Consider the following 27,403-nt stretch of genomic DNA (forward strand, 5'->3'; position numbering starts at 1 on the left):
ATTGCCAAAACCTTTCTTTTCACTATACTCTCCGTCTCTCTCTCTGGAACAGTTAGATGGGCCAGTAATTATGATACGCATATTTTCTTCAGAAAATTGAATACGGAGTGTGATATGTATATTTTCTTCAGAAAATTTCCAACCTCCCCTACTAATCTTTTCACCTTGGGTGCATTCATCAGCCCGCCCTATGTTATGAACGTAACATACATCGCCTAGGCAGAGATGTACTTAAAATTTTGAAGTTTATAGGTTTCAAGAATGAACTCAAATTGATTTACAATATTAACTGGATTCACAAGTAAATGTTTATAGATATTTAGTGTAAGTTTTTAATACACATACAAAATATGAGCAAAAGCTACTAGTAAGTTTTTAATACACATACAAAATATGAGCAAAAGCTACTGAATTTTGGTGAATCAGTAAGTTATAATTAATAACCTTTGTCCTTTGATTCACCCTCAGGAAATATTGTTCTCAGTAAGGATTGACACTTTGCCCTACCATCATACTATAAGAGAGTCTTGACTTAACATCCTCAAAAAGTGCATATGAACCATACGCAAATTCCAATCAAAAATGGAAAAAATTTCAAGTGTTAAATTAGATAGGGGCATAAGTTTACATAGTATGTGCCCTCTTTGAGCTCAAAGATAACATAGATGTCGTTTGATACGTGAGATAAAGTGAGACATTCTAAAATTAAGTTAATAAAATTTATATTGTGTTTGATTGACAATATAAATTAATCTCAGATAAATTTAAATGGTTAACCAAACACATTATAAATCTAATATCAAACTTAATCTTAAATATTATTTCACCTTATCCCATCCAACTTGGTATTATTTTATCTCACATTTAAAGAGAAATAATTATATAAAGTTTATAATCGTAAAATAATTTAATCTATGAAACAAACTAACCAATAGTAACGGGTCTAAATCTCCCCCCACACCCAAAATAGAAATTGCCCAATATATGTAGAACCAGCGATTAATATGAAATGATCATTCCACTATCAGCTTAACTCCAAAGGGGTAAATTAGTCATCCAAATCTAGAAAGGGCAAATCCGTCAGTATGCAACTTCTAGTTCTATAAAAGTTTAGTATTTCCTAAAGTGGGAAGTTCCATATTTAAATTAGACAGACAGCCACGCGTCAGTAATCTATACGAATGACGAAACTTTTCGTACGACTCTGACCTTATATTAAACCACCTGACAAATCACAACCCGACACGTGTCATAAGTAACATAAGACCACTACTGGTTTTTATAAACCCGAGGATTAATAGCGGTTTTCTTTAGACGCCCTAATGCACACCCCACCCCCAACCCACCAACGCGCTTCACCCTTTTCATATATAGAACAACACTTTCCTTATATAGCCAAATTCAATCACAATACTGATTGTGAAGTCTCCTTTTGTCTTCTTCAACAACAATTTTTTTCTCTTCCTTTTTTTTTTTTTCCCCTCGAAAAACTCCTTCCTATTTCTGCAATTTCCTCGTCTGGTAAGTCTTCGTATACTTTTCGTACTCTTTCTTGTTGTTGTCGAGTATTCAGCAGCAAGGTGAATTCACCTGTGTGTGTGAATGAATTTGTAGAGAGAGAAAGTAGTGCGGTGTGAGATCGGAGATGGGGAGAGGAAAGATATTGATAAGGAGGATCGATAATTCAACGAGCAGGCAAGTAACGTTCTCGAAAAGGAGAAATGGATTGTTGAAGAAGGCCAAGGAGTTAGCGATTCTGTGCGATGCCGAAGTCGGAGTCATTATCTTCTCCAGTACTGGAAAACTATATGAATACTCAAATACCAGGTACTTTTTCGCTATTTCGCTAACTTTTTTTTTTTTTTTTTTATATTATAGTTTATATGTTATTATATTTATTAATTTATGAATTAAGTTTAGTGCTTTATTTTTGTGTATTAAACGAGATCTGTGTGCTTAATAGTTTTTCACCTACCAATTTTGCATTTTAGTTGTGAGTTTGGCTTGAATAATGTGGTAATATTATAGATGCTAATATTTATGGTTCAAAATGCTTTGTTTACTTCGAAATGATGCTTCATTTTACTGCACGCTTTCTGTTTGTTATAATGTGACTGTCTTGTATATGAGCACACTAGGCGAGAAAGTGTGTGGATAGCGAGTTATGCATAAGGTAATTGAATGAATAGAATGATGCTAGCTGGTGTATAATGAAGAGATTACCACGTTTAATGTGTGAGAGAGTACCATTGCTATTGAACTGTTATGGGCTAATTGCTTGGCTTATTATTACTTGGGGACTTGGTTCTGTTGAAAGCTTTGATGTATGATTTGAGGTTAATTGGACTTGGTGAAACTTCAATTTAGTGTTAATACGTTGAGCATTACAAAAGTTTTCATGAAATAACGAATAGAACTAATATAACTTCTTATTGTTCATCTAGTAGAGATGTATCTATGTACATTGGCAGACTTTCATAGAAGTGTACTTAAAGACCAGCATTAGATGAAGTGATGAACGTAAGGTGAGGTAAGCTTAGTATATTGGTGTAATTAGCAGTAGCACATGCAGTAGAGATGCATGGTCACCATACAATTTATACAATTATTTCTCTTGTTTTTGTTCACATCCTTAAACTACTCGTAATGGGAGGACAGTTATATGCACAGCAAGAGTTTTTAATTTGGTTATCAGAAACTAATGGGATATATGCTATGTTGGCACATATCATGGGCCCTTGATAATAATGTTGTCAAGGCACATGGAGGATGGAAAATGAAGATATCCATTAAGCTCATTTCAATATGGCACAATACATAAACCTCTCCATTAACTTGATTTCAAATCACATCTATGATCTTCAACTTTGAGTGTGCACAAGTAGACACTTAAAATTTGTACTAAATTAAACAAGTAGACACATATGTCCTATGTGACATCCGACATAGCTAATTCTTGTTCTACATGGCGTCCTATGTGTATTATGTCATATAGGACGTGTGTCTGTCTACTGATTCAACTTTATACATGTTTAAGTGCCTACTTGTGCACACCTAAAGTTGGAGGTGTTGGTGTAATATACCACAAATGACAATAATCATTACAGTTGAAAATAAAATGAATAAAAGTGAAGAAAATAAAATAATCTTCTTCTTGGTTGAGGTGTAGATATCTCATTTTCTGGCATAATCTACACAGATCCAGCAATATATCTCGTGACTTGTTCCCTCCGGGATACAACAGCCCATCAACGATGTACAACTCAAACAACTCCGGATTAGTTGAAGAGTCCGAAGCTCCATGCACCATAAGAACACCTTCCTTCAACATATATTTACCCTCTTTGTATAGTGAATATAGTTAAAGACTTAGAATAATTTCTTTGTCTCAACTCTCTCTTTCACTTTACTTTACATCTTTTTCTTCTTATCATATTTCTTCGTACATGCAAGATCGCCTCTATTTATAGGTGAGGTATCAACCCTTGTATTGAATAGGAAGAATGTGGGGTAGTAAAGTGGGTACATGAATGGTTGGATGTTACACGAGTTACAAGCATAATTACATAGTATAATGAGCAAATAAAGACTTAGTGGTTACAAGAGTTTCAAGAAACTCATGACCACATTCTTTCACTAACAAATGTAAGTAACAATACTCATAATACACAATTTATATCCACCAACATATGCACTTAATATATTAATTTAGTAATAAAATGCATATACACCAACATGAGGTCACAGATATGATTATGATTTAAGGCCAAATTAAAGGACATGTTTATGTATCATGCCTTTCAAGACCAAAGACACTTCTAGCCTCAATACCTAATAAATGGTTTCTCACACATATTATGAACTTAACCATAATAACATAAAAGGGATCCTAACAGTGCATCTGGTCCTAATAGATTCAATGTATATCTTTTCTAGTTTACATAGGAGATCTTTGTTATAGCCTACTTCAATAGTGCATTTCTCGGTTGATTTGTCACTCTCCTTTCAGTAATCTCTCTTATAGAATTCTTGGGAATGACACCAATCAGTTTGTGTAATGTAACCCATAAGATTATTTCAAAGAATTTATCTATCAGAATGACCCCTATTATATGCAGGTTCAACAATATATCTAATGCAGGATCTCCTGGACCTTTCTTATAGCAGTCATGAGCCAGTAATTGTTTTTTAAGAAATGATGGTTGATTTTGTTAAGAGTCCCACATTGAAAAAAGATGAACAATTAGTCTCCCTTCATGGACTTGAGCAATTCTCCCTTCATGAACTAGTTTTAGGGGTTGAGTTAGGTTCAAAGTCCATTTCTTTATCATGGTATCAGAGTCAAGCCCATCCCAATTCTTTTCGACCGAAGTTAGGCCGTCATATTATATTGACGACGCTCCAGTTAACGAGGCTTGGGTGTGTGAACGAGTGTTAAGAATCCCACATCAAAAAAGGAATGAGCTATCAGACTCTTTATATGGACTTGGAAAATCCTTCCCTCATGAGCTACCTTTGGGGTTGGGTCAGGCCTAAGATCCGTTCTTTATAAATTTTATCTACAAATTGTTGTCAAACAATTAATATTTGGTTATCATAAAATGGTACATCCTATGACTTCTTTAACTCCTCCTAGGGGTGAAACAAAAGGACCCTCTATTTGTTGCTTTCTTTATCACAGTTGCAAAGCCCTTACTAGAGCCCTAAAAGAACTTGATAACAAGAGCAATCATAATGACTTTAATATGAGCAGTAAAGTGACAAAACATTAACCATCTTTCTTATGTTGATAATCTAATTTTCTTCACCCCTAAGGATAAGAGGTCAGTCAAGAGGGTTATGAAGGTGTTTAAAGATTATGGTGGTTCATGGCAAGAAATGAACAAATAGAAGGCTAATTTCAATATGTATGGCTACCAAGACAGAAGGAGGATAAGAAGATTTAGGATATGTATGGCTACCCATATTTTCTTCTAATGACACTGCCCCATAAAGTTTGGGGTTCTTGTGCATATCTCCATAGCCATTTCGTTTTCAAAGCTTTGCACCAATGTTTCAGATTCCTAATGCCAAGGCCACCTTGTTTTTTGCTTCTTATGATGTACGTCTATTTGATTAGATAAAAAGCTCTTTTCTCCTTGCTCCCTTGCAACTGAAGGAAGGGCCTTCCGATCTTGTCTATTCTCTGAATAACACTTGATGAAATAAGAAAAAGTGATAGCATATACGTAGGTAATGCATGTAAGACTGCATTTATTAGAGTTAATCTCCCCACTATGGATAGATACTGCTACTTCCACTTTGAGAGTTTTTTCTTGCATTTTTCTAGAACTGAATTCCATATCCCTTTGGATTTTGACTTTGCTCCCAGAGGCATACCCAAGTAGATGGTGGGAAGACAACCCACTTCTCCTGCTAGTATAATGGCTAGTTGTTTTATGTTTAGCACATGATTAATAAGGTAAATGTGACTCTTTCTTCAGTTAATGTGGAGACCTGATAAAGCTTTAAATAAGACTAAAATCACCCTAAAAAATTTCAGTTGTGCTTCTTCTGCATCACAAAAAAAATTAAGGTGTCATCAGTATACTCTGAAGGTGGGTTATCTCCATCCTTTGATTGTTGTTTCTAACCACTTCAAAGCCGTGAATCCAACCATGAGTGTTGGCCACCTTAATATTTCTATTGAGCCCTTCCATTACCTAGATAAAGAGAAAAGAGAGACAAGGGGTCACCTTGTTTGATCCTCCTTTGAGCATTAAAAAATCCTTCAGTTCCTCTATTAATAAGAATTGAGAATTTCACAATAGAAATACAATATTTCACCCAGTTGATCCACTTAGCACCAAAGCTCATTTGCCCTAAAACTTCTAGGATACACACCCCTAATTGACATGATCATTAGCTTTTTCAATATCAAGTTTGCATAGTATCCCTGGCTTCCCTTGTGAAATTCTGTAATCCATAGCCTCATTAGCAATCAAAATTGCATCCATTATTTGTCTGCCTCTAATGAAGGTCATCTGTTGAGAGACAACTAAAAAGTTCACCACTTTTTTCAACCTTTCTGTTAGTACCTTCAAAATCAATTTGTAGAAACTCCGACAAGACTTATTGGTCTAAAATCTTTCATTTTCTTGGCCCCTTTCTTCTTTGCGATCAAAGCTATGGAAGTAGCATTGAAGCTTCTTTCAAACACATAAAAATTATGAAAAGCCTCCGGGCCTGGGACTTTGTCTACTGCTTACAGCTTAAGGCAATTATACATTTCTTGTTCATCAAATTTCTCCTGTAAAGCTGCTTCCTCTGCTTTTGAGATGGTAGGGCAATTGCTTATATTTCCTGCTGGTCTCCACTCTTCCTCTTCCGTGTATAACTTTCTATAAAACTTTACTATCTTCGTTTTTATTCTTGCTGGCTCTGTTACAGTTTCTCCTTGCACATCAAGTTGGTCTCTGTAGTTGTACCTCTTGTGAGCATTAGCAACTTGGTGTTTTTTCACCCTCCTATAACTACAAGGCCCTTAATTTTTGTCTCCAGGCAATCTTTTCAATTTTTCAAAACTTCTTCCTACTATAGGAAAGTCTCAGCCTTCTTAGATGATTCCTCCTCTATCAAAGGCTATTTGATTGATCAGTCTACATTTTTGCAGTTTCAAATTTCCTTGTTCACTCTTATTCCACTCTTTAAGCTTTTTTTTGAGTGCTTTGAGTTTGGAAGCTAAAATGAAATCAGGCCCCTAAGTAAACTCAAAAGAACTTCACTAGAATTAACCTTATCCACAAAACCTTTAGATGTCAACCATCAATTTTGAAACTTAAAATAGGATTTTGTCACTTCCCAACTACCACAATAAAGTTCAGTAGATACATGGTCAGGTATTATTAACCTCTGTAATAGAATTTGCTTAATGTTTCTGAAGCACTCATCCTATTCAGGAGAGAAGACGATTCTATCTTTTCTTGAAGTAGCCTCTAGGTTGTCCCTTTTGAAACATGTAAAGGTTCCACCGTCAAGTTGTGTGTTAGCTAGCTCCATATCCTCAATGAAATTTGAGAATTCCAACATTGTTGAGGATCTCCTACTGTAATTTCATTTTTCATCTTGGAATTTACAAACATTGAAATCATCAAAGATTGCCCAAGGGCCATCCATTAGACCTCATAGTTCCTAGTTCATCCCATAAGTAGCCTTCTTTCCACTTTGCAATTTGGTATGTACACGATAGTTATGTAACATGAGAAATCTTGTAGAAGAGCTTCATATATCCAGGTTAAAGAGTATGCACCAATCTGCAGTACTTCACCCCTCCATACTCTACAATCCCATGTCATAATTAACCCCCTCTTATTCCACTAGCTTAGCTTCCAGGGTTGCAAATCTTGACTATCTTCCTCCTTCAATCTGATTGAAGTGATCTTGGCAATCTCCTTCTAGTTTTGTTTCTTGCAAGCAAACAGTGTTTGCTTTCCAGTCCAATAATTAGTTTTTGACTATCCTTTTCTTCCCAATGTTGTTTAGCCCGCTCACATTCCATGATACTATCTTGAGCTTCATTGATCAGTTTGATTTTCCCCCTTTTTTGTTTGCTCTGCTCCCGTTGCTTTTGAACTTGACATCAAAGGTGATCAATTTTTTCAATTCCTGCATACGCTTGCCTTTGTTTTTCCTGATATCCACATTTGTTTTCATTTGTCTAGCTTGTCTGCTTCCGTCAATTTGCATAAGTAGTTCTAGAGTCTTCTTTTCATGTCCTTTGAAGACTTTTCCAAACAACTTGCTGAGCTTTATGAGCTTTTATTGCATTCATACAGTGATTTTCATTTTCTTTTCTAGCAGCTCATCTTTGTGTTCAAACTACAGTGGTATCACATCTTCAATTTCCCAAATTTCTCCATTACCAGGTGTATTACAACTGGTGAGCTATTGCGAATTCTCTCCCCTACTTACCTTCTTTTCCTCTCACTGAGCTTGCTAATATCCCTTTTGGTGGTAAAACTTGCTGAATTCCTTCGTTTTTCAGTGTCAGAATGTCATCGAACACACTTGGAGTCATCTATTTATATGCAGAAGTTAACCATCAAAACCTAGAGAAGGGTAACAAGTCCTTCTAGATAAATATCAACATAAACACGTTTCGATCTTTACAATCCTGATGGAATGCTAGGCTAATAAACTCGGTACATAGGATGCTCCTGCACATGAATCCTAGCATAATTTGTTGGGAATAATAAAAAGTTAGACGTGCTCAAAAATATATATCATTTGCTAGAGTTTGACATCAAATGAAAATTTCTATTATCAATATTTTTGGGGAAAAGGTTCAACAAGATGGAGAAATAAAAATTGAGCCTCACCAAGATGTTTGAATGGATTAGGAGCTTCCAAATTGGGGTCATTTCTGCGCACTCACTCTCAATTTTTCATATGCTTCAAGCAGATGACAACTAGATTTTTCGCAAGGCAGAAAGGTCTTAGTTTTGTAATTTAACTTTGAAGCTATTTTAGGTCTTCAAGCAGATAATAAAAAATTTATTTTGCATGTCAATGAAGACACAAATCTGGATGACTGGAATTCTATGTTGTGGCACTACTGCTTTACCTATCACTTATCTTACGCTATCAGTTGGTGCAAAACCTAAATCAATGGAGGTATGAGACATAGTTATTCATGAAAATTTTAAAAAGAATATTGTTTCTTGGGAGAGACAATATTTGTTTATGGGAGGATGTGTTAGAACATGCACAACGGAAGCAAACAAAGAGGATCACATAAAGTTTCATAGATCTAGATGACGTAGTTATCAGTTAGGTTACGAATTATTAACCTCTTGAAGCTATTACACAGAGTGTCCAAGGCGTTCTCCAGGTCTGCAATCTTCTGTTATAGCCTTAAAAATCTTCGAGTGTGAAATACTTGTGTGGGCAAGTATTGCTTCTCAGAAAGGGTGATATGGAGGAGAAGAGTCCTATTTATAGCCACTTTTTAGGGTGTAAAACCCTTGTCCCAAAATGAGTAGGATTTCTTCATGTTCAAGGTTTCCACACAATTTTGGGTAAAACCCAATCCAAAACGAGTGCCACTTTCCTTCTGAAGACCAATTTATTTTTTCAAAACCCTGTAGGATTCTGCTTCTACAAAATCAATTTCTTTCTTCTCAAGTTCATTAATTAATCAGCCATAACAGGGACCACAAATTTTATTAATGAGACTTTTAATTATAATATTAATTCACAAAATGAATGAATTAACTTATCATAATTAATTATAGGTTATTTCATTAAAAATCTATAATTATACTTCGTATAATTTCAAATTTGTCCATTAAATCTTATTTAACTCCTCATGTTAAGATCTTAAATACGAATCAACTGAATTAAATTTCGGACTATTTAATTCATTGATTAGTTTAATCCTTTATTCATACGCTTAATTTATTTTATGTGACGAATTTAAAATCTACCTACAGGGTTTTCATAAAAATTATAAACTATCATAAAGGAGTATTATCAATCTCGTGGTTGGGACATGAGTTCTATCAACTAATTACTACTTCACAAATATCATATATCATTTGTCAACATCAACCTATCGGGAACATATTAACTCACAAAAGAGTTTTATCCTTTTGACAAATCAAGACAATGAACAACTTACATTGATTATAATAATTATATTAAGATTAAAAGTATAAGTACATTTAATGATTCAAAGATGTTGTTCGCAAAATTCAGAAGATGAATAATCATCTTTCCTTGATCCATTCAATACACATAAAGTGTACTAGCACAGGAAGTTGGAATGCGATTATTCCCATAATCAAGAATAAATTATATTTATTTTTATGCTACAACTATCAATATATTTATCCAACCTCATCTTTGATTGTTGACATAATTTTATAACTTATAAGAATCGACAATTTATTCTTTCGTCCATGAGTCATAAAACTCCATACACAAAATCGTCTACTTCATAAGTAAAGGACACAAATATAAATAAAATGATCTAGTTAAATTAAGACTTTATTAATCTGAATAAATAAAATAAAAGTCTTACAACAAGGACACATAATAGCATACTAAGCTGCATGATTAATAGTATATGTAACAGGTTGACACTGATCAATAATGTGTTGGAAAACACTCCTACATGATTTATGTCCCTCATCTCAATCTCTAGTAAAGTAATGAAGCGGTCGAATAAAAACTTAGGAGGTCACCTAGATATATTAGAGACCTCTCCACCCACAACAAATGTATGTCGCTAAAATGGTTATAAAAATTCAATAAAAAGGAGAATCCACAATGAAAAGAGATTGTCAGGGCTAAGAGACTCCCAAAATCAGTAGTGTACCAAGTTAAACATAACCCATCTAGAGTTGGTCCATATATAAAAGTTTAACATTTACTTAATTCAATTGGTTCAAAATATCTCCAAACTAAAATACATAGAAGAGATATATTAGAGTTATCAAGTTATAGAACTAAGAATTAAACATTCAATTTGGACTGTATAATTTCATGAGGGTTCTAGATTTATATTTCTTTGTCTCTAGAAATATATATTACAAATAATTTAGTTTGAGAAGTTCATTGAATATCTCCTTGTTTCTATTTTTTATTACAAGCTTCTCACATGTTAGATGCATTAAGGTGGAGTATAGTGATCGTGTTGTATAAGAACAAGTCACACTACAAAAGTTTGTGTGAAGATGGTCGAAATGAGAATAAGGAGGATGTGTCAATTTTCAAGATTTAATTCGAATTCAAGCTAAGGCGATCAACTACGAAAGTGATCTGCCTTTTAAGGAGATTGTTGGAGCAATATAAGAATAAAAAAAGAGATATACATATGATGTTTATTGATCTAGAAAAGGCAATGACAAAGTCCTAAGGAAGGTTCTATGGAGATGTTTAAAGTTTAGTGATGTGCACGTGACATACATTAGAGTGACTAAGGACATGTACAATAGAGTCAAGACCCAAATAAGAACAGTAGAAGGAGATTGGAAATATTTTCCATCCATGATGAGGTTTCATAAAGATCAACTCTTATCCCTTTTTATTCGGCATTGCGATGTAAGAATTGACATGACATATTCAAGAGAAGGTACCATGAAGTATGTTATTTGCAGCTAATATAGTATTGATTGAAGAGACATGCAGTTGAGTTAGCGCCAGGCTCAAGGTTTGGAGAAAGACCTTAGAGTTAGAGTTTAAAGGTTTCAGGTTGAGTATCACCAAAATAAAGTATTTAAAAGCAAATTTAGTAACGGATCACATGTGGCGTATGTGTAAGTGAGGATTGACACAAGTCATCATTAAAAGAGTAAGCTTTATGTATCTTAGGTCAATATTAATCCAAGGAAGTGGGGCACTGTAGATGATGATATCAGACATCATATTGGAGTAGTGTGGATGAAATGAAAGCTCACATTTGGTATCTTATGTGATAAGAATGTTTCACATGACTTAAAAACAAGTTCTAAAAAGGTTTAATACATAAACATGCCCTTCAACTTGGCATCAAATCACATTTACAACCTCCAATTTTGGGTGTAGTAGGCACTTATTCTTGTATAAAGTTGAACAAACAAACACACGTTCTATGTAAAAATAATACTTATAGGACGCCACATAGGACTTATGTGTCTACTTATTCAACTTTATACAAGTTTAAGTGTCTACTTGTATACACCTAAAGTTGGATGTCATAGATGTGATTTGAGGTCAAGTTAAAAGGCATGTTTATGTATTGTGCCTTCTTAAATTAGTTGTTAGATCGACTATGTTTTATGTAGTAGAGTGTTGGCCAACCAAGAACTCACATATTCAGAAGATGAAAGTAGCAGAAATAAAGATGCTTAGATAGATGTGCTGGTATATTAGGAGAGACAAGATTATGAATGATAATATACAGGGCAAAGTGAAAGTGATCTGCGTAGTGGACAAATGAGAGAAGCGAGACTAAGATGGTTCATACATATGAAGAGGAGGAGCACAAATGTCCAATGAGGAGCGAGAGGTTGGAGTGGTAGGTATAAAGAGAGGTAGAGGCAAGCCAAAGAAATTGAGAAGTGTTCATACACTGGACATAACATATCTTCTGCTCACCTAGGACATGACCCCAGATAGGAGATCATGAGAGTCAAGAGTTAGGGTAGAATGTTGAAAGATACCGGAGAGCAGGGTTTTAGCTTGGAGCACCATATCCGTTTTCTTCTTATTTTCAATATTATCATTATTTTTATCTAATTTTTCAATTTATTATTTCTGTTGTTTCTTTAGCTTTGGTAATCTACTAGTTTGTTGTTAGTTCTTCCCTTTTTTTGGTATTATTATATAGAGCTTCTTTCACTTTTGTATTTTCCAAATCTATTTTAAAATATTTTCTCACATGTGATAATATTTGACAAGCAGTTGTTGTAAGTTGTAAGCTTCTCAGATGTGACAATATTTGACAAGCATAGTCGACTTGCAATCCTTGAACCGATAAGTGTAGCCGTGTGAATTACATTTTCTACACATTAATATGGAATGGTTAATTTAGTTTTTGCAAGGATAAAAGGCGCATCAGCTCCTCATGGGCGTTTTAATCCACCAATACTTGAGATGTGAGTTTTGTCACTTTTACATCAGTATACGTATATTGAAATAGTTCTACCGTGAGTTTACCAACTATAATTAACATGAACAAGCTTTGGCCTAGAAGAAGGGGAATAATTAGTTGGAAACTCAAACCAATATGCACAATTCGACTAAACTTATTTATTGAAATGACCAAAATATACAAAATTTATACATATGTATATTATATGTATATTTATAGGAATGTTTATTATATGTATAGTCACAAATATACAAAATCTATACATTCAATACTTCCATTGTGTAAATAAGATGACCAATTTAGAAAAATGTGTAATTAGGGATAATCCTATATATGTACTGGCACTTAAGCTACTTTTTTCAAATTTCAACTCCATCAGGTGGCGTTTAGCATTCTCTTTTAACATGTAATTAATTAAACAAATTTAATTCGAACCCTCAGTTGACAAATTTCGATCAAAATTTCATAACTACAAACATAAGAGTTATTATTCCTTCTATATTTTATTTGATGTAACGATATTCCCTTGCAGTTCATTAGGAAAAACGACTCATTTCTACATTTAGAATAATTTAATTAAAACGTGTCATTTTATACCCTTAATGACACGTTTTGTATCATTGAAATCTCATTACATGTTTAAGACCATAAGTAATAAGTAATTCCTAGCTCCTCCGCCTAGAAAGCTAAGACAAACAAAGGAGAATCAGTAAAATGTATTATATCATGATGCATCCTATATCAATATTTTGCTAGTTGATCCGACACTTCATTTTGTCTCTTGTAGTTGCCGTTCATTCAAAAGTTCTCATGGTTCGGGGAGAGATGAGGAAGAGCTAACTTAGGGGTATCTATCTTCACTTACACCTGAGTCATGGGTAGCTAATGCGCTACCATGATGTATGCTGCGCCTGCACTGACCTGCAATCATGAGCAGTGAATATTAGAACAATATACGTATGCCACGGGTAGAGTTGGTCTGTGACGATCCCCTAGGAAATGAAGAGATACTTGGGAGCATCATCTAAGTTTTACTAATATGATAGGGCAACAAAAACCTTTTGTTCAATTGATTGTATATTGCACTAGCTTTTATTTTGAGAAAGCTACCAAATATTATAAACTTCAGCATGAAGGGGTATTGCTGGGTACCAAATTTACAATTCTTAAAAAAAAAAAGTATTGTTGATTCTTTCCTAGAAGGATAACTTCCAAATAGGGTTTGAAGTATTTGTCAAATTTTCTTTACACCAAAACTGAAAAATAAAATACATTCATCTTGAAGTTCTTCCATTCCCCACTTCAATACTGACTTTTGCTTTGAAAGAAGGTGGTAGACCTATGATGGTTCTCCATACACTTGTGCATCCCAACTCATGCTTCTCATTGATGATCCTCATACAATACAGATTGTTCTCCTAGATCATACCTACTATACTCCATGACCATTTCATAAGTAAATTTGAATTATGTCTGCTTTAAGTTTCTTATGCCCAAGCCTCCTTCCACTTTACAAATAGTAAGTGTGTTCCATTTCACAAGATTAAAACACCTCTTATTTCTCTATCTCCTTGCCACATAAAGTTCCTTATATTAAAACATCAGTCTTCTTTTCAATTTTTTTTTGGCACAGGGAATACAGATATCATATATATTTGGAAACGAGTCGAACACATTGTTGATTAATCAGACGGGAGTAGGGTGGAATTTTGGGTCATCGGTTGTGTGGAGAAACATCTTACGAACCACATTTCCTAATATGTATAACATCTCTGGTTAAAAGAAGATGTTAGTCCATCAGTTATGGAGTATATAAGGGGGAGAAGTTCTTTGGGATTTGAGATTTCGCAGGAAGGTAGACTGGGAGGTTGGAGAGTTTCAAAATTTGACTAGATTGCTTCACCAATAAAAAGTTCTTATGGATAGTGTTGATGTATGGAGATGGGGGAGAAGTGTTGTTTCCTCTGTAAAATCTAATCTTACTATGAGAAACTCCTATCTGGGGAGGAATCAACTTCTCCACACAGTTCGATATGGATCACAAGGTATCTCGAAAAGTTTATTTATTTGGTTAGCCGTGAGGGGAGTAATCTTGACGGCGGAGAATTTGAGCACACTCATCAATTACCAATATTGCATCAATATCTATCCGCCTTTAGTAAAAGTCATGTGATGAGTTGATACAAGTCAAATGGCCACCCTAATTTTTGAAAACATGATTGGAGGTCATCACCTAAAGGCTCAAGACGTGGTCACCCCAAGGGCACAAGAATATGCAAGGAAGACCCGTTTTGAGCCTACCATGGAACATACTATTCATCAAGGGCGTGAGTGGAAGATTGCTTGGGGCATTGAAGGCTTGAGGCTTCACGGTTTTGGACACTTAATGGCTCACGGTTTTGGGTCATCTTCATTGAGGGCATTTTGGTCACTTCACTTTGCCCAAAATGCACTCCATGGCCACCCTTTCATTAAGGGTAGTATAGTCATTTTTTCTTCTTTTGTAAAGTACTATAAGTAGAACCTCTTAGGGCTTATTTCTCTAGTTTGTTCAATGATGATATTTTGAGACATCGTAAGTTTTCTTTTTAGTTGTAGGGCTTGGAAAAGCCACCAAACCGTAACTAGGGCTTACCAAGTGTGAACATCACTTGTGTTGCGATGTTGGCTTGACACGTTGGTGTTTAGAGGAGGTAAAGTTCCTCTTGTGTCAACGTAGGAGTTAGGTGTTTGTCGGGTGTTAGTGTTAAGGGTCCAAGAGTCCACTTGGGTTCTTAAGATTATACTTTCACTTGTCTAACTATCTATCCATTTTATTGTTGTAATCGTTTGTTTGTTGTTCTTGTACTCCAACCCGTGAGGTGGTGTTATTGTTACTACATTGTTGTTATTGTTATCTTGTTGCTAAAATAGTTTGGGTTGCTGCTGGAAAATAGGTGTTAGACACCTCATTACATAGTGTTCTTGTTCTGTTCTTGAATTCGAGAGAGGTCACCAAAAGGATTCCTCGGCTATCTTAGCTTGTGGACTGATTTTGGTGTATGTTTTGTGCCTTTTCTTGTGTTTCCTTGTTATTCTTGTGTCATTTGGTATCAAAGTCATCTTTGATTTTGTTCTAACAAGATCAATCTTGGGCTTGAGAGTAAAAAAAAAAATCAAAAAAAAAATTGTTGAAAAAAACCCTGAAAATTCCAGAAAAAGAATCAAATTTGTCTGTTTTGTGTTCTTGGCCGAAATTGTGTTATTGTTGTGTCTTGGCCGAGATTTTTACTTGTCTTGAGTGTTTCTAGTGTTGGTTTCTTTCTCACCAACACTAAAGTGTCTAGATCTAAAGTTTTGATCTTAGTTGTTGACCTTGTTGTTGTAAATTTAAAGTTGGCCGTGTGTTGCAATTTGTTGTGGACTTGGAGGTGAATGTTGGTGGTGTTCTTGAGAAATTGTTGTTGAGATCTTGTTGTTCTTCACCTCTTGACATCTTTTGACCAATATAAAGTATGACATAGATTCAAAAAGGTGTAAGATAAAGTTGAAAAAAAGTTGGTGAATATACTTGAACACATCACCTCAAAGACTTGTCCACCACTTTTCCATATTTCAAGGACCTTGTTTTGTGGGAATAGTACAAGTCAAGTCTCACCTTTTTGAGTTGAATTTGAAAAAGTTCAAATTCTTGAATTTTTCCACCAAAACACAAATTCTTCCATTCTAAATTGTATCAAGACAAAGGCTTCAAGTTGTGATTAAAAATTGTGTGGGACCGTGACCAATTACGTGGCTGCCACATCATCACGTTTTACTGTTCACGCAACATAATTAAGCTCAAATTTTAGATTTCTTAGCTTCTAATCTTTGTTTCTTAGTTGCATTTAGTTGATCCTAGAACTAATTAACAAACTAGTAAACTCCTACTAGATTGTCAATTAGTCCTTTGAATCCATTTTCGTGTCTACGTTTCTTTTGTGCTTTTGTCGCTTTTAAAATCTTAGTACTTCTTGGTTCAAGTTCGGACATTACTTTCCTTAAGTCTTCAAACAAAGAATCCATTCCGACCAAGGAGTAGACTCACCCCTCGACTCATCACGAACTACGAGCCGACTTGCAACACTTGTGAATCCAAGTGTGAGACGATCAAGTGTGAGTGTGGTGAGGTTGTTTTGCTTTGTAGGCTTGTTTATTTTTTATTTTTTTTAGGTACAATTACAAGGGAACCCGCGGCTTCAACCTCTCAACCCATGGACAACAATGCCACCAATGTCATTTTGGCCTACCTTGACACTATGTCCCGAGACCTAGCTATGGCAAATGTAAGATTGGATCGTATGGTAGGTCAAAAGGGGCTGCTCGGACACGCATCAAGAGGAAGGTCGTAGCTCATGTGAGCTACGAGGTAAAAACGCTATTCCCTACATTCCCATGAACTTAGAATGTTGTGTTGTTAGGCCGAGTATGCTCGAGTCTCCTTTTTGTGATACTCTTAATATTGTTAGTCTAGGTACACAAGCACTAGTTGATCCTTTAGATGACGAAATTGATTCTCCTCGTGAGAATGATTTGTGTCCATCTAGTGCTAGCACTTATAACTTGACTACGGTTCCATTACCAAACCCTTGTGACAACCAAGGTGAGTCTAAGTTAGAGTTGCCAACAAATAGTGAGGGTGAGCAAAATGATCAACTGGGTGAAGATGATCTTGATTTGCTTGAATGTTTAGAAAATCCGAGTCGTGATTGTCCTTGTGAAGACGCTTTTGATTGCGGTCCTTGGGCAGCCCGTGATGGTTTGTTTGTATGTGAGGATTACTCTTGTGAAAGAGAAGGTGATATGTGCTTAGAAATTCCATCTAGTTCTTCTTTATGTGTTTCTTATGTTGGGCATACTCCTAGTGGAGATTTTGAAACTAGTAGTAAGTGCATGCATGAGAATCCTTTGTTTGAAGTTGACTTGTGGAACACCTCTCTCAACCCTCTTTTTATTCATGATATTTTCAATGGTGATTGGAGGCCATCACCTAAAGGCTCAAGACGTGGTCACCCCGAGGGCACGAATATATGCAAGAAAGACCCGTTTTGAGCCTACCATGGAGCATACTACTCATCAAGGCCGTGAGTGGAAGATTGCTTGGGGCATTGAAGGCTTGAGGCTTCACGGTTTTGGACACTTAATGGCTCATAGTTTTGGGTCATCTTCATTGAGGGAATTTTGGTCACTTCACTTTGCCCAAAATGCATTCCATGGCCACCCTTTCATTAAGGGTAGTGTAGTCATTTTGTCTTCTTTTGTAAAGTACTATAAGTAGAACCTCTTAGGGTTTATTTCTCTAGTTTGTTCAATAATGATATTTTGAGACATTGTAAGTTCAATCTTTAGTTGTAGGGCTTGGAAAAGCCATCAAACTGTAACTAGGGCTTTCCAAGTGTGGATATCACTTGTGTTGCGATGTTGGCTTGATACGTTGGTGTTTAGAGAACGTAAAGTTCCTCTTGTGTCAACGTAGAAGTTAGGTGTTTGTCGCGTGTAGTGTTAAGGGTCCAAGAGTCCACCAAATTCTTAGGTTCTTAAGATTATACCTTCACTTGTCTAACTATCTATCCATTTTATTGTTGTAATCGTTTGTTTGTTGTTTTTGTACTCCAACCCGTGAGGTGTTACTGTTACTACATTGTTGTTATTGTTATCTTGTTGCTAAAATAGTTTGGGTTGCTGCTGGAAAATAGGTGTTAGAGACCTCATTACATAGTGTTCTTGTTGTGTTTTTGAATCCGAGAGAGGTCACCAAAAGGGTTCCTCGGCTATCTTAGCTTGTGGACTGATTTTGGTGTATGTTTTGTGTCTTTTCTTGTGTTTACTTGTTATTCTTGTATCATGAGTGCCTACAGGTTTGTCCACTTCTTTGAGTCTCTAGCTAGCATCTAAAAGTTGCATACGTTATGCCCTAAAGGACATATCCGGGGGATTCGTCACTGGTGTGAAAATAGTAGTAAGTGATATAGAGGGGTTTCCCACAAAAATTAAACCAAGGAAATCGAGGTCCTACATGTTTACCCTAGTCTAGATAAGCTTACAAACATAATACAAGATGAAGTCAGTGAAGCATGTCATTTGTTGATGGTACATTTTAACTAACGAATCTAGCAAAGGTATCAGCCAAAAGCTTGAATTGTGGGAAGCACCTTAGAGAGTATAGGATAAGTAGAAGTAAGATTAATACATGCATTGTAGGTTTCGTCAGCATGAAAAGAAAGAAGTTGAGGTGAGTGTGGACGGGATTGCAGAGCTAAAATGCAAATAGTTTAGATAGCTAGGCTCATTTTTTCAAAAGGAAAAAAAAAGGGCAGCCTGGTGCACTAAAGTTACCGCTATGCGCAGTGTTCGGAGAAGGGCCCCACCACAAGGGTGTACCGTACGCAGCATTACCTTGCATTTCTGCTAGAGACTGCGTCCAAGGCTTGAACCCGTAAATTCCTGGTCACATGGCAGCAACTTTACCAGTTACTCCAAGGCTCCCCTTCCATTTTTTTCAAGAGAATGTAATTATAACTGAAATGCTACTCATATTAAAATTGAAGGATGCCTAAAGTAAAAGTTAAGTAATACAAAACAACTAAAAGATCAACAATGTTATATGGCAATTGATGTTGGGTTACTAAGGATAAAATGCGAGAAGGTCGCTTGAGATGGTTAGAACATATTTTGCACCGACCTACACTGGTTCGTAGATATGAAATGAAGGTAAGTAAAGGTGTTAAAAAGAGACGGGTAGACTTAAAATCACATGGAAAGAAGTCTCAAAATGTACCTACAAATGATTGGTATCAATGTAGACTTAGGTAGAGATGAGGCATATTGGAAGAAAAAAAATCATATGAAATGAGCTTGAATGAAGAAGTGTGGATTCATATAGCCTTACCCCAACCTGTTTGGATCCAAGACATAGTAGTAGGTGACGAAAGCCACATGAGTTGCATTAAAGATTTTTTCAAAGAATTATGTTGAATGAAACACCATCTAACTAACCTTACACATCATTTGTATTTGTCTCATGGCCTTCAATATCTACCTGGCCCAACATCTTCCTTTATTTTCTGATTTGTTTCCCCTTCTCCCCTTTGTGACAACACTGATGTTCAGACCGCACCCTTTTTTTCACTGCTTTCTATCTTGTAGCATCTATACCTCTGTAAAACCATTTAAATTGAAATGATAACTAGTACAAAAGTCAACAATACTAAAATTCCCAGCAGAAACAATAAACATTGAAGATTCTAAAGTACAATCACTTCAAGTTGCGTCTTGGCTCAGACTCACTTCCTATATATTAAGTAAATGACTCAAAGAAAGGGAAAGGGTATGTCTAAGTTTTCTCACGCAAGGCATGTCTGTGTTCCTGTTTTTTAATTTGCTTCAGGGTTTTCATAACATTCAAACATGTTATTGACAAAACCAGAAGAAAGATCCTTTTGTCATATACACAGAGGAAGGGAATGCATGTAATGTTATAGAGGTGAAAGAAAGTACAGAATCCACGTCACATTTTGTTTGCAAAACTATCATTGTGGCACTAGAACTACGATTTGGTTGACTTTTTTTTCAGGTCTATTTGCACCGAGTGAAGGGGAGCCTTGGAGTAACTGGTAAAGTTACTGTCATGTGACCAAGAGGTTACAGATTCAAGCCTTGGAAACAGCCTCTGGCAAAGATGCAAGGTAAGGCTGCGTACAATACACCCTTGTGGTGGGGCCCTTCCCCCGACACCTCGCATAGCGGTAGCTTTACTGCACCAAGCTGCCCTTCTTGTTTGCACCGAGTATGCTGTTGTTGTTGTTTGGTGTATAGGTCTGTTTGCACGCAGCTCCACTTATTCCAGGGGGTACTTGTTACCTCCCACCAGCACTAGCACTGATTCTGGATAACTCTGTCCACCAAGGCTTGGACAGATGGAAAGAGATCACCTAATGTTTTCGCCTCCGGTGGGAATTGAACCTGAGATCTCATAGTTCTCAACCCGCTTCATTGATCACTAGACCACACCTTTGGGTACAACAATTTGGCTCAACTTGTAGATACTTCAACTGGAAAGTCAGTTCCATTCCCAATTATGTAAAACAATTTTGGGTTCAAACCCAAATCTCAAGAAATCAGAGGCGGCCACTTAGGGGACTTTCACAAAGAAAACCATTTATTGCATGTACTCAGCACCCCAAAACAGGGGTGAGTAATGACCCAATACAGTCCTCAGTTGTACATAAATAAGTGAAATAGCAAATTCCCCTAGAAATTTGCAGCTTCAACCGTTTAGTGCGGCCATCTTTTATTTGCAGCATGTCCATTCTAGTTTAAACACATCTTCTCTATCATCACTTCATGAAGCATTTCTTATTAAGTCATTACCTACTGGTGGCTAACAAATTACTATTGTTGATGTGTAATTGTTGTTAGTATTATTTTATCTACTACCATTCTACCACTAAACAATTATTTCAATCTTATGGGAGAAGAGAAAAGAAAAAGTTTGTCCAGTGGGCTGGATGTCTTTATCATATTCAGATCACAGTACTTGCCTTATTTCACCCAACCACCTACTGCTAGTTCCTTAACTACAATCTCAGTTACCCTTATGCATCTTTTCTCTTGCATGCATTTATGTTATACTAGTCACATGTTAAGGTATTGCAAGGAATCTTATTTTGGAAAACTGAGACAGGCTGACAGATTGGAGTATGAATAAACTATACAATCTTTAATAAGGGAAAACCTGAATATTGGACCATTATACATGGCTACATGCATTTGGGTTTCATCCTGAAATATTCCCAGGCTACTCTCTTTGTCAGAAGTCGGGTTGTATGTCTAGACAATTATGTATCACTGGATCAAAATCCAATAACTAGTATAGAATTTAGAAGCACCATAGAGAATGCCTACAGAAATAACGTGTGTTCATGATAACAAGATTAAATATGCTCATTAGAGCAAGTTCGACATTTTCTCCCTTGTTTTGATTAAAGTTGGAACGTAACAGCCACAACTATGAGTCAATTCATACCTTGATGATGGGTGCATGAAACTAGAGTAAAAGGAGCAAAAAAACTTCAGAGATTTACCTTAAAGACAGTATCAGTCACTTTGTAAAGGCTTTGCATGCCATCACTCCCAAGTCCATTCAACTGAAAACACACAGAAAAAGAAATCAAATACCAGAATTTGCAGCCATCAGGTTAATAAGAGGCAGCAAAAGATATATCCTGGCTTGTTCTATTTGAGTCCTTTCTTATAAGTAGACAATACAATTTAAAGCTTATGTATGTATAGACAACACTAGAAACAAAACAGAACAACTTTGTGCTACTCCAAGATATTTGCTCAATTGCAAAAAAGACAATTCTTAATATATTTACTTTGACAGCATGAAGTCGGTGATTGAAAGATACAACAGAACAAAGGAGGAGAATCATCAATTGGCATCTCCAACTTCTGAGGTTAGGGTAAGTTTCACTGGTATATTTGCAGTCAACATGTCAAAGAAAAATATGCATAACTAAGGTTTCTATCATAACCACTTCACGTCGTTGAACATAATCTAGGAAATACCAAGGGAATTGTTGAGTAGTTGAGGAATAGGAGTAACAGCATAAAATCTAAGGTTCAAGGCTAAGCTATGACGCACAAAATGCGCCTATCTACTCTACCATGGTGAGCTGATTTCTGGACAAAGTTCTCTTAGTTAACAGAATAATTGAATAGCAGATAATAGTTTTAGTGATTACACTATAGATGAAAGTTAAGAGGCTCATTAAGAATAATATGGAAAATATTCTTAGTGATTATATCATAAATAATAGGAAACTCTACAAACAAAAAACTTTCCTTATACAAGCAGCCCTCTCGATATTATCAACCAGCACCAACAAGAATTTCCTTCGTCTTCTCTCCTGCTAAGTATAGCGCGTATTAGGCTTCTAGGAAATTTATACAATCCAAAGTAAATATAACTTTGGTGATTTTATTAGTCGGCCCATTCTGACGATCAAAATAGGCAGTACCATTCTTACTTTCAGCTCTCACTTAGCCAGCACTGTTCTTATTCAGGAACCACATTTCTTTCTAGAGAACATTTGAGGCACCACACTGATCTCTTTCAGGCAACCATTCCAACAGCACGATCTCTTCCGGTCACTTGTCTCTGGCTTTTCCAGCAATTACCCCAATGGATTTTCTTGTTACTCTTCAACTGTTTATTCAAGCTTACATGATATCCTAGAGATTTGTGTCACCATATCTCTTCTCCCTAAATTAAAAATATTTTTCCCTGTGGGCTGTAAGGGAGACTTTTTTGGCTATGTCGATAACAGTCTGTGAGAAATAATACTACCTTTCATGGCGAATTTCACTATTCCAGCAATTCTTTTCAGATGACTGTCAATTATTCTGGTTGCTTTTAGTATAGCGCAACATAAAAGTCCAGACATTGTTTTTGATAATTTATTCACAGAAACAGAAACAATCAGGTGTTAAACCTGTAACAAAGGTTTGACTCAACTCCTATAACAAGAAAAGTTCAGTAACAGTACCTCTATTTGTTCCTCTTTATACAACATGCATGGATTATGTTGTACAGTTGTTTACACCTCTTTGTGAAAAGGATTTAAAGATACTTGCACCTATTATTAAGGGGAATGGAATGTCAAACATTGGGTGGAGAATCTTAAAATAAGAGGGGTAGTGGATGGTTAGATTATCAATATGATAATTATCTACCGAATTTACACTATCCAGATTTAGATACCATATGGGTCCTCCAGTCTTGCCACTTCTAAATTTATGCAAGGTCTGGTTAGATTGCATTAGCCTGGTCCTAAGTTTGTAGTATCCTACACCCCCAAATTGCCATTTTGTCAGTTTAGGAAGAGAATATAAGGTACATTTATTAAAGTAGGTTGCCTTCTGAGAAAGCTTTTGTTCTCAGATGCCTTATTCAGCTTCACTTTCCTTGGCTTGGATTTCGTACAATTGAATCCTCATTCCCCTGCCTTTCTGCCATACTCTACACATGTCTGTCCAAATGGTCGGTCTTGCCCCGGTTGAAGATGCTGGACTGGAGGCTAAAGTTTGAAAACCAATAGCTAAGATGGAAGGACGATGCTTTACTAGAAAATAGAAACATTCATCTAAAGTTGTGCCTTATGAACCAGGGGCAATCCAATACATTGACAGAGAACAGGAGCTAAGTATTCCACCAGTATTACCAATCCGGCATGTACCGAAAATGTACTGCAACTTCAACTATTTAGGATTTTAACTGGAGAGAGGTCATATAAAAGAATAAATCAGGACCTACAGAGATAGAACCGTCTTATAGTACACAATTACTTCGAAGCATATTGCATCATATCAGCTAAACAATTTTCATATAACCACTACACTCTACATATTAACGCAAAAAAGACTCTACATGGAGACAGCCTGACTTCCTGCAAGAGTAAAACAACAAAGGGTTTTCATGCTCTTTAGAGGGGTAAACAAGTCATGTGATTGGAAAATAGACCACATGCTACCTTTTCACTGACTATCACTATTATAAACTTCAAGGATGCAGCCTGCCCAATCCTGCTGTACATAAAAAGTTTGACCCTCTTTTACATTACCTTCTCAGCGTAAAGGCTCTATTATTGTGGGTAAAGTTCTAATATGATGGACTTCAAAGACTGCTCCCCCCCCCCCCCCCCCTCTCTTCTAACCAGCATCAAATCTTGAACTAAATCTTCTGAATCTTAATCATTTAAGCCATGCCAACTCAACAAGGAGATTCAATTTGTGGTAGAGGTGGTAATGATTCCTTCCGGTGAAGCCCATTTCTTGATAAGTGTCAGCTAGGGCACAGTCAACTCTTGTCAAATTTCTACCAAGATGACAGCTGGTATTAACCTGCACCTAACTTCTACAAAGTCTCTCTTGTCATTATTAAGCAGATAATGACATTCATGGATAGCACTAGGTTCTAGGTACCACTGCTCCACACAAGGTATCCACCTTTCTAACCTCTGTTTGTCATGTCATCTGTTCAGTATTTCGGGATCAATCTCTAATCCTTCTTTGCAATTGCAGAAGGGAAAACAGAAGTCCGACGCATGTTTCATGTTTCAAGAAACTGAAAGGAATAAAAATTCCCATTAGACAATAGTTCGTTCTTCACAGATCAGTATTACAGGGATTATGCAATTCAGGCACATACGAAAACAAAATGTGATGGGAGTAAAACACGAGAACATTGGCTGTCCTACAACATACCAGTGAAATCCCACAAGTGGGGTCTGGGGAGGGTAGAGTCTACGCAGACCTTACCATACCTCGTGGAGATAGAGAGGCTGTTTTGGAGGACCCAACATTGGGCCTTAATGTGTTCAGAAATTACACGCCCTGATATTAATGTTAAACTGAAGCAGTGTAGATTAGTCTACGATATAATGGAAAGCTCCCTGCATAAGCCCAGATCATTTCTATGTTCAGGGAATTTTCATTGGACAGCCCTATCAGTTCAGCTGCTGCAAGGAGCTTTTGGATATGTCCTGGTAAGATTGATCATGGAAGCAGCACTTTAACTCTTTTTAATAATAAGACTGCATAGGCCACCATAATTTAAGACATAACAAAGATCTGCTCAGGGGTAAATACTGCCATTAGGGTTGTTCATGGTTCCGTTTGGGTAGTTTCTGGTTAAAACCAAACCAATTTTGGTCGAGTTTTTTATTATTTAAAATCAAACCAAATTAAATATAATGTACATTTATTGGTTTGGTTCGATTTTTAAGAAATCTAGTGGTACAACTCTTTCAATTAGGTTCGATTTATAACTCTTATAAAGGTTATAAGAAATACAAAAAAGAAATCTAGGCAAATCCCATAGTTTTTGTTTTTTAGGAATAAATCTTATATATCAAGAACATAAGCAATTCCATCAGCAAAATATATAGTTTACACCTTGACCTTACGGCAAATCCTATTGACACACTTCACCAACACGGGCAACCCTTTAAGAACCTAACCTTTCCAAAGAGTGTCCAAGACACATCACTTTTGTGCTTGACCAGTTTCTTAAAACATGTGTATGCCAGCCCCAGTAGGGTCGTGACGCATGTTATTAACATTTTAAGAAACACTGAAAAATATGCAAACACAAGAGCCTAAGAACAATGATATGGCTTGGTTGTACGAGAAGCAGGAAAATGTATCTTCCACTTCCCTTCAACATTGAAGAACTATAACCAGATAAATCCTTAAGCCTTCAGGTGATTGGACTCCTATAATGTGGATCTTTGAGCCCACACGAAATCCATTCTTCAAACCAATTTTCAGCACATGTCATAGTATCAATCTACTAAAATGAAGCAAACTGAACATGATCAACATTTAGAGAGCCTAAATATTTATCTGAAGGATACACTTGCTCTCCAGTGTGCAGCTAAACCACACCAACTGATGTATTATTCTTAACAAAAGCAACTACTCCCTTTTCTTCAGTTTATGTGTCCTAATTTCCTATTTAGTCTGTCTCAGAAATAAAGTTGTTTTCTATATTTAGTAACTCTTTAACTCCAACATCCTACATGACATCTTTGAGACCACAAGATTTAAAGGCATTTTGGTACATTACAACACATCTTTAGCTTAAGATCACAGGATTAAGAAGTCTTATAGGAAGGGGAGCCTTGGAGTAACTAGTAAAGTTGTTGCTATATGACCAGGAGGTCACGGGTTCAAGCCGTGGAAACAACCTCTGGCAGAAATGCAAGGAAGGCTCCACACAATAGACCCTCGTTAGTGCCAGGAGATAATTAATCAACAATAGTACTCCGTAATTGTTAATGCCAAAATACTAAAGACATGGAAGATAGTTTTCCAATTTCCTTCCCCTAATAAGTCAAATGACACGTTAACACTACCACCTTAGCATTTTAAAATAACTCTGAACTCCTCCCTTAATACCCATAAGTAAAAACCATGAAATCTAGAGCATGTTAGAGGAGTCGTGTTCAACCAATTTTCACAAGCAAGGAGAATAAGATCCATGAAGTATCTCCAGAGCGTCGAAACGAAATGATACTGGACCACAAATGTAGACTCTTTGATATTTAGGATTAGATTAGATCTTCAACACAGATGTATATATCCGAAGAGTGGAGTATCATTACTTTATGTTGGTCTAGGTCGGACCCATCACAACCATTACAAGCAACAACCTATGGGTTGAATACCATCAATAACATTGGGCATCAATTCTTTCTTCTCTTTCACATCTCTCAATCTGATAGTAGGAGATACAAGAGGAGATGGTAAATGAGGGAACACGCTTCCTATGAAGTAGAGACTGCATATGAAGAGGGAAAATCAGTCTAGTGCACCTATTAAATGGCACAACTCTTATCTGTTTTATCTTTTCAGAAGTAGGAACATTTATCGGCCAATGCTAGATCCAGCAGTAAAAATCCCATAGATTGCTCCACCTGTAGAATGGTTAAAAACAAATTATAGAATAATTATGGCCAGGGGGTTTGAATAGCACATGAAAGTATATGGTAGATATCTACAATGCAACTGTAATTACTTTTTTCTTTGGGGCAGCTATAATTACTCATTCCCAGAACTTCAAATTTGATTCCTCAATACTGTACCACACATCAAAGTTCATTACCACCAAATTCAAGGCCTCCAAAACAACAAAAGCTTACAGTTTTATCCCTGATAGCATAATACAACAACAACAACAACAAACCCAGTGTATTCCCACATAGTGAG

At 36.2% G+C, this 27,403-nt stretch overlaps 2 protein-coding genes across 30 annotated transcripts in view; one reads left to right on the forward strand and one right to left on the reverse strand.

Annotated features, from left to right (window-relative positions):
- The first annotated feature begins 1,312 nt into the window (after positions 1–1,312).
- The window catches only part of LOC107853400 (MADS-box transcription factor 27), a 38,259-nt gene continuing 12,168 nt past the window's right edge, over positions 1,313–27,403 (forward strand). For 2 of the 5 annotated variants that reach the window (XM_016698394.2, XM_047411069.1), the window contains exons 1-3: positions 1,360–1,521; positions 1,615–1,827; positions 22,017–22,095. In XM_016698394.2, coding sequence (XP_016553880.2) covers positions 1,646–1,827; positions 22,017–22,095 — 261 coding nt within the window. In that variant the 5' untranslated portion in view covers positions 1,360–1,521; positions 1,615–1,645. Of the gene's footprint in view, positions 1,522–1,614; positions 1,828–22,016; positions 22,096–27,403 lie in introns of those variants that run through there. The other 3 variants (XM_016698392.2, XM_016698393.2, XM_047411068.1) reach the window with 3 other exon arrangements.
- LOC107853402 overlaps positions 2,771–27,403 on the reverse strand; it is a 63,806-nt gene continuing 39,173 nt past the window's right edge. For 6 of the 25 annotated variants that reach the window (XR_007054654.1, XR_007054653.1, XR_001669756.2 and 3 more), the window contains 3 exons: positions 21,715–21,777; positions 19,628–19,788; positions 2,771–13,534 (listed from right to left, as the gene is read on the reverse strand). The gene's annotated coding sequence lies outside the window, so the exon portion shown is untranslated. The other 19 variants (XR_007054664.1, XR_007054660.1, XR_007054670.1 and 16 more) reach the window with 8 other exon arrangements.

The sequence above is a fragment of the Capsicum annuum genome, chromosome 4, assembly GCF_002878395.1.
Source record: "Capsicum annuum cultivar UCD-10X-F1 chromosome 4, UCD10Xv1.1, whole genome shotgun sequence".
NCBI classification, from domain to species: domain Eukaryota; kingdom Viridiplantae; phylum Streptophyta; class Magnoliopsida; order Solanales; family Solanaceae; genus Capsicum; species Capsicum annuum.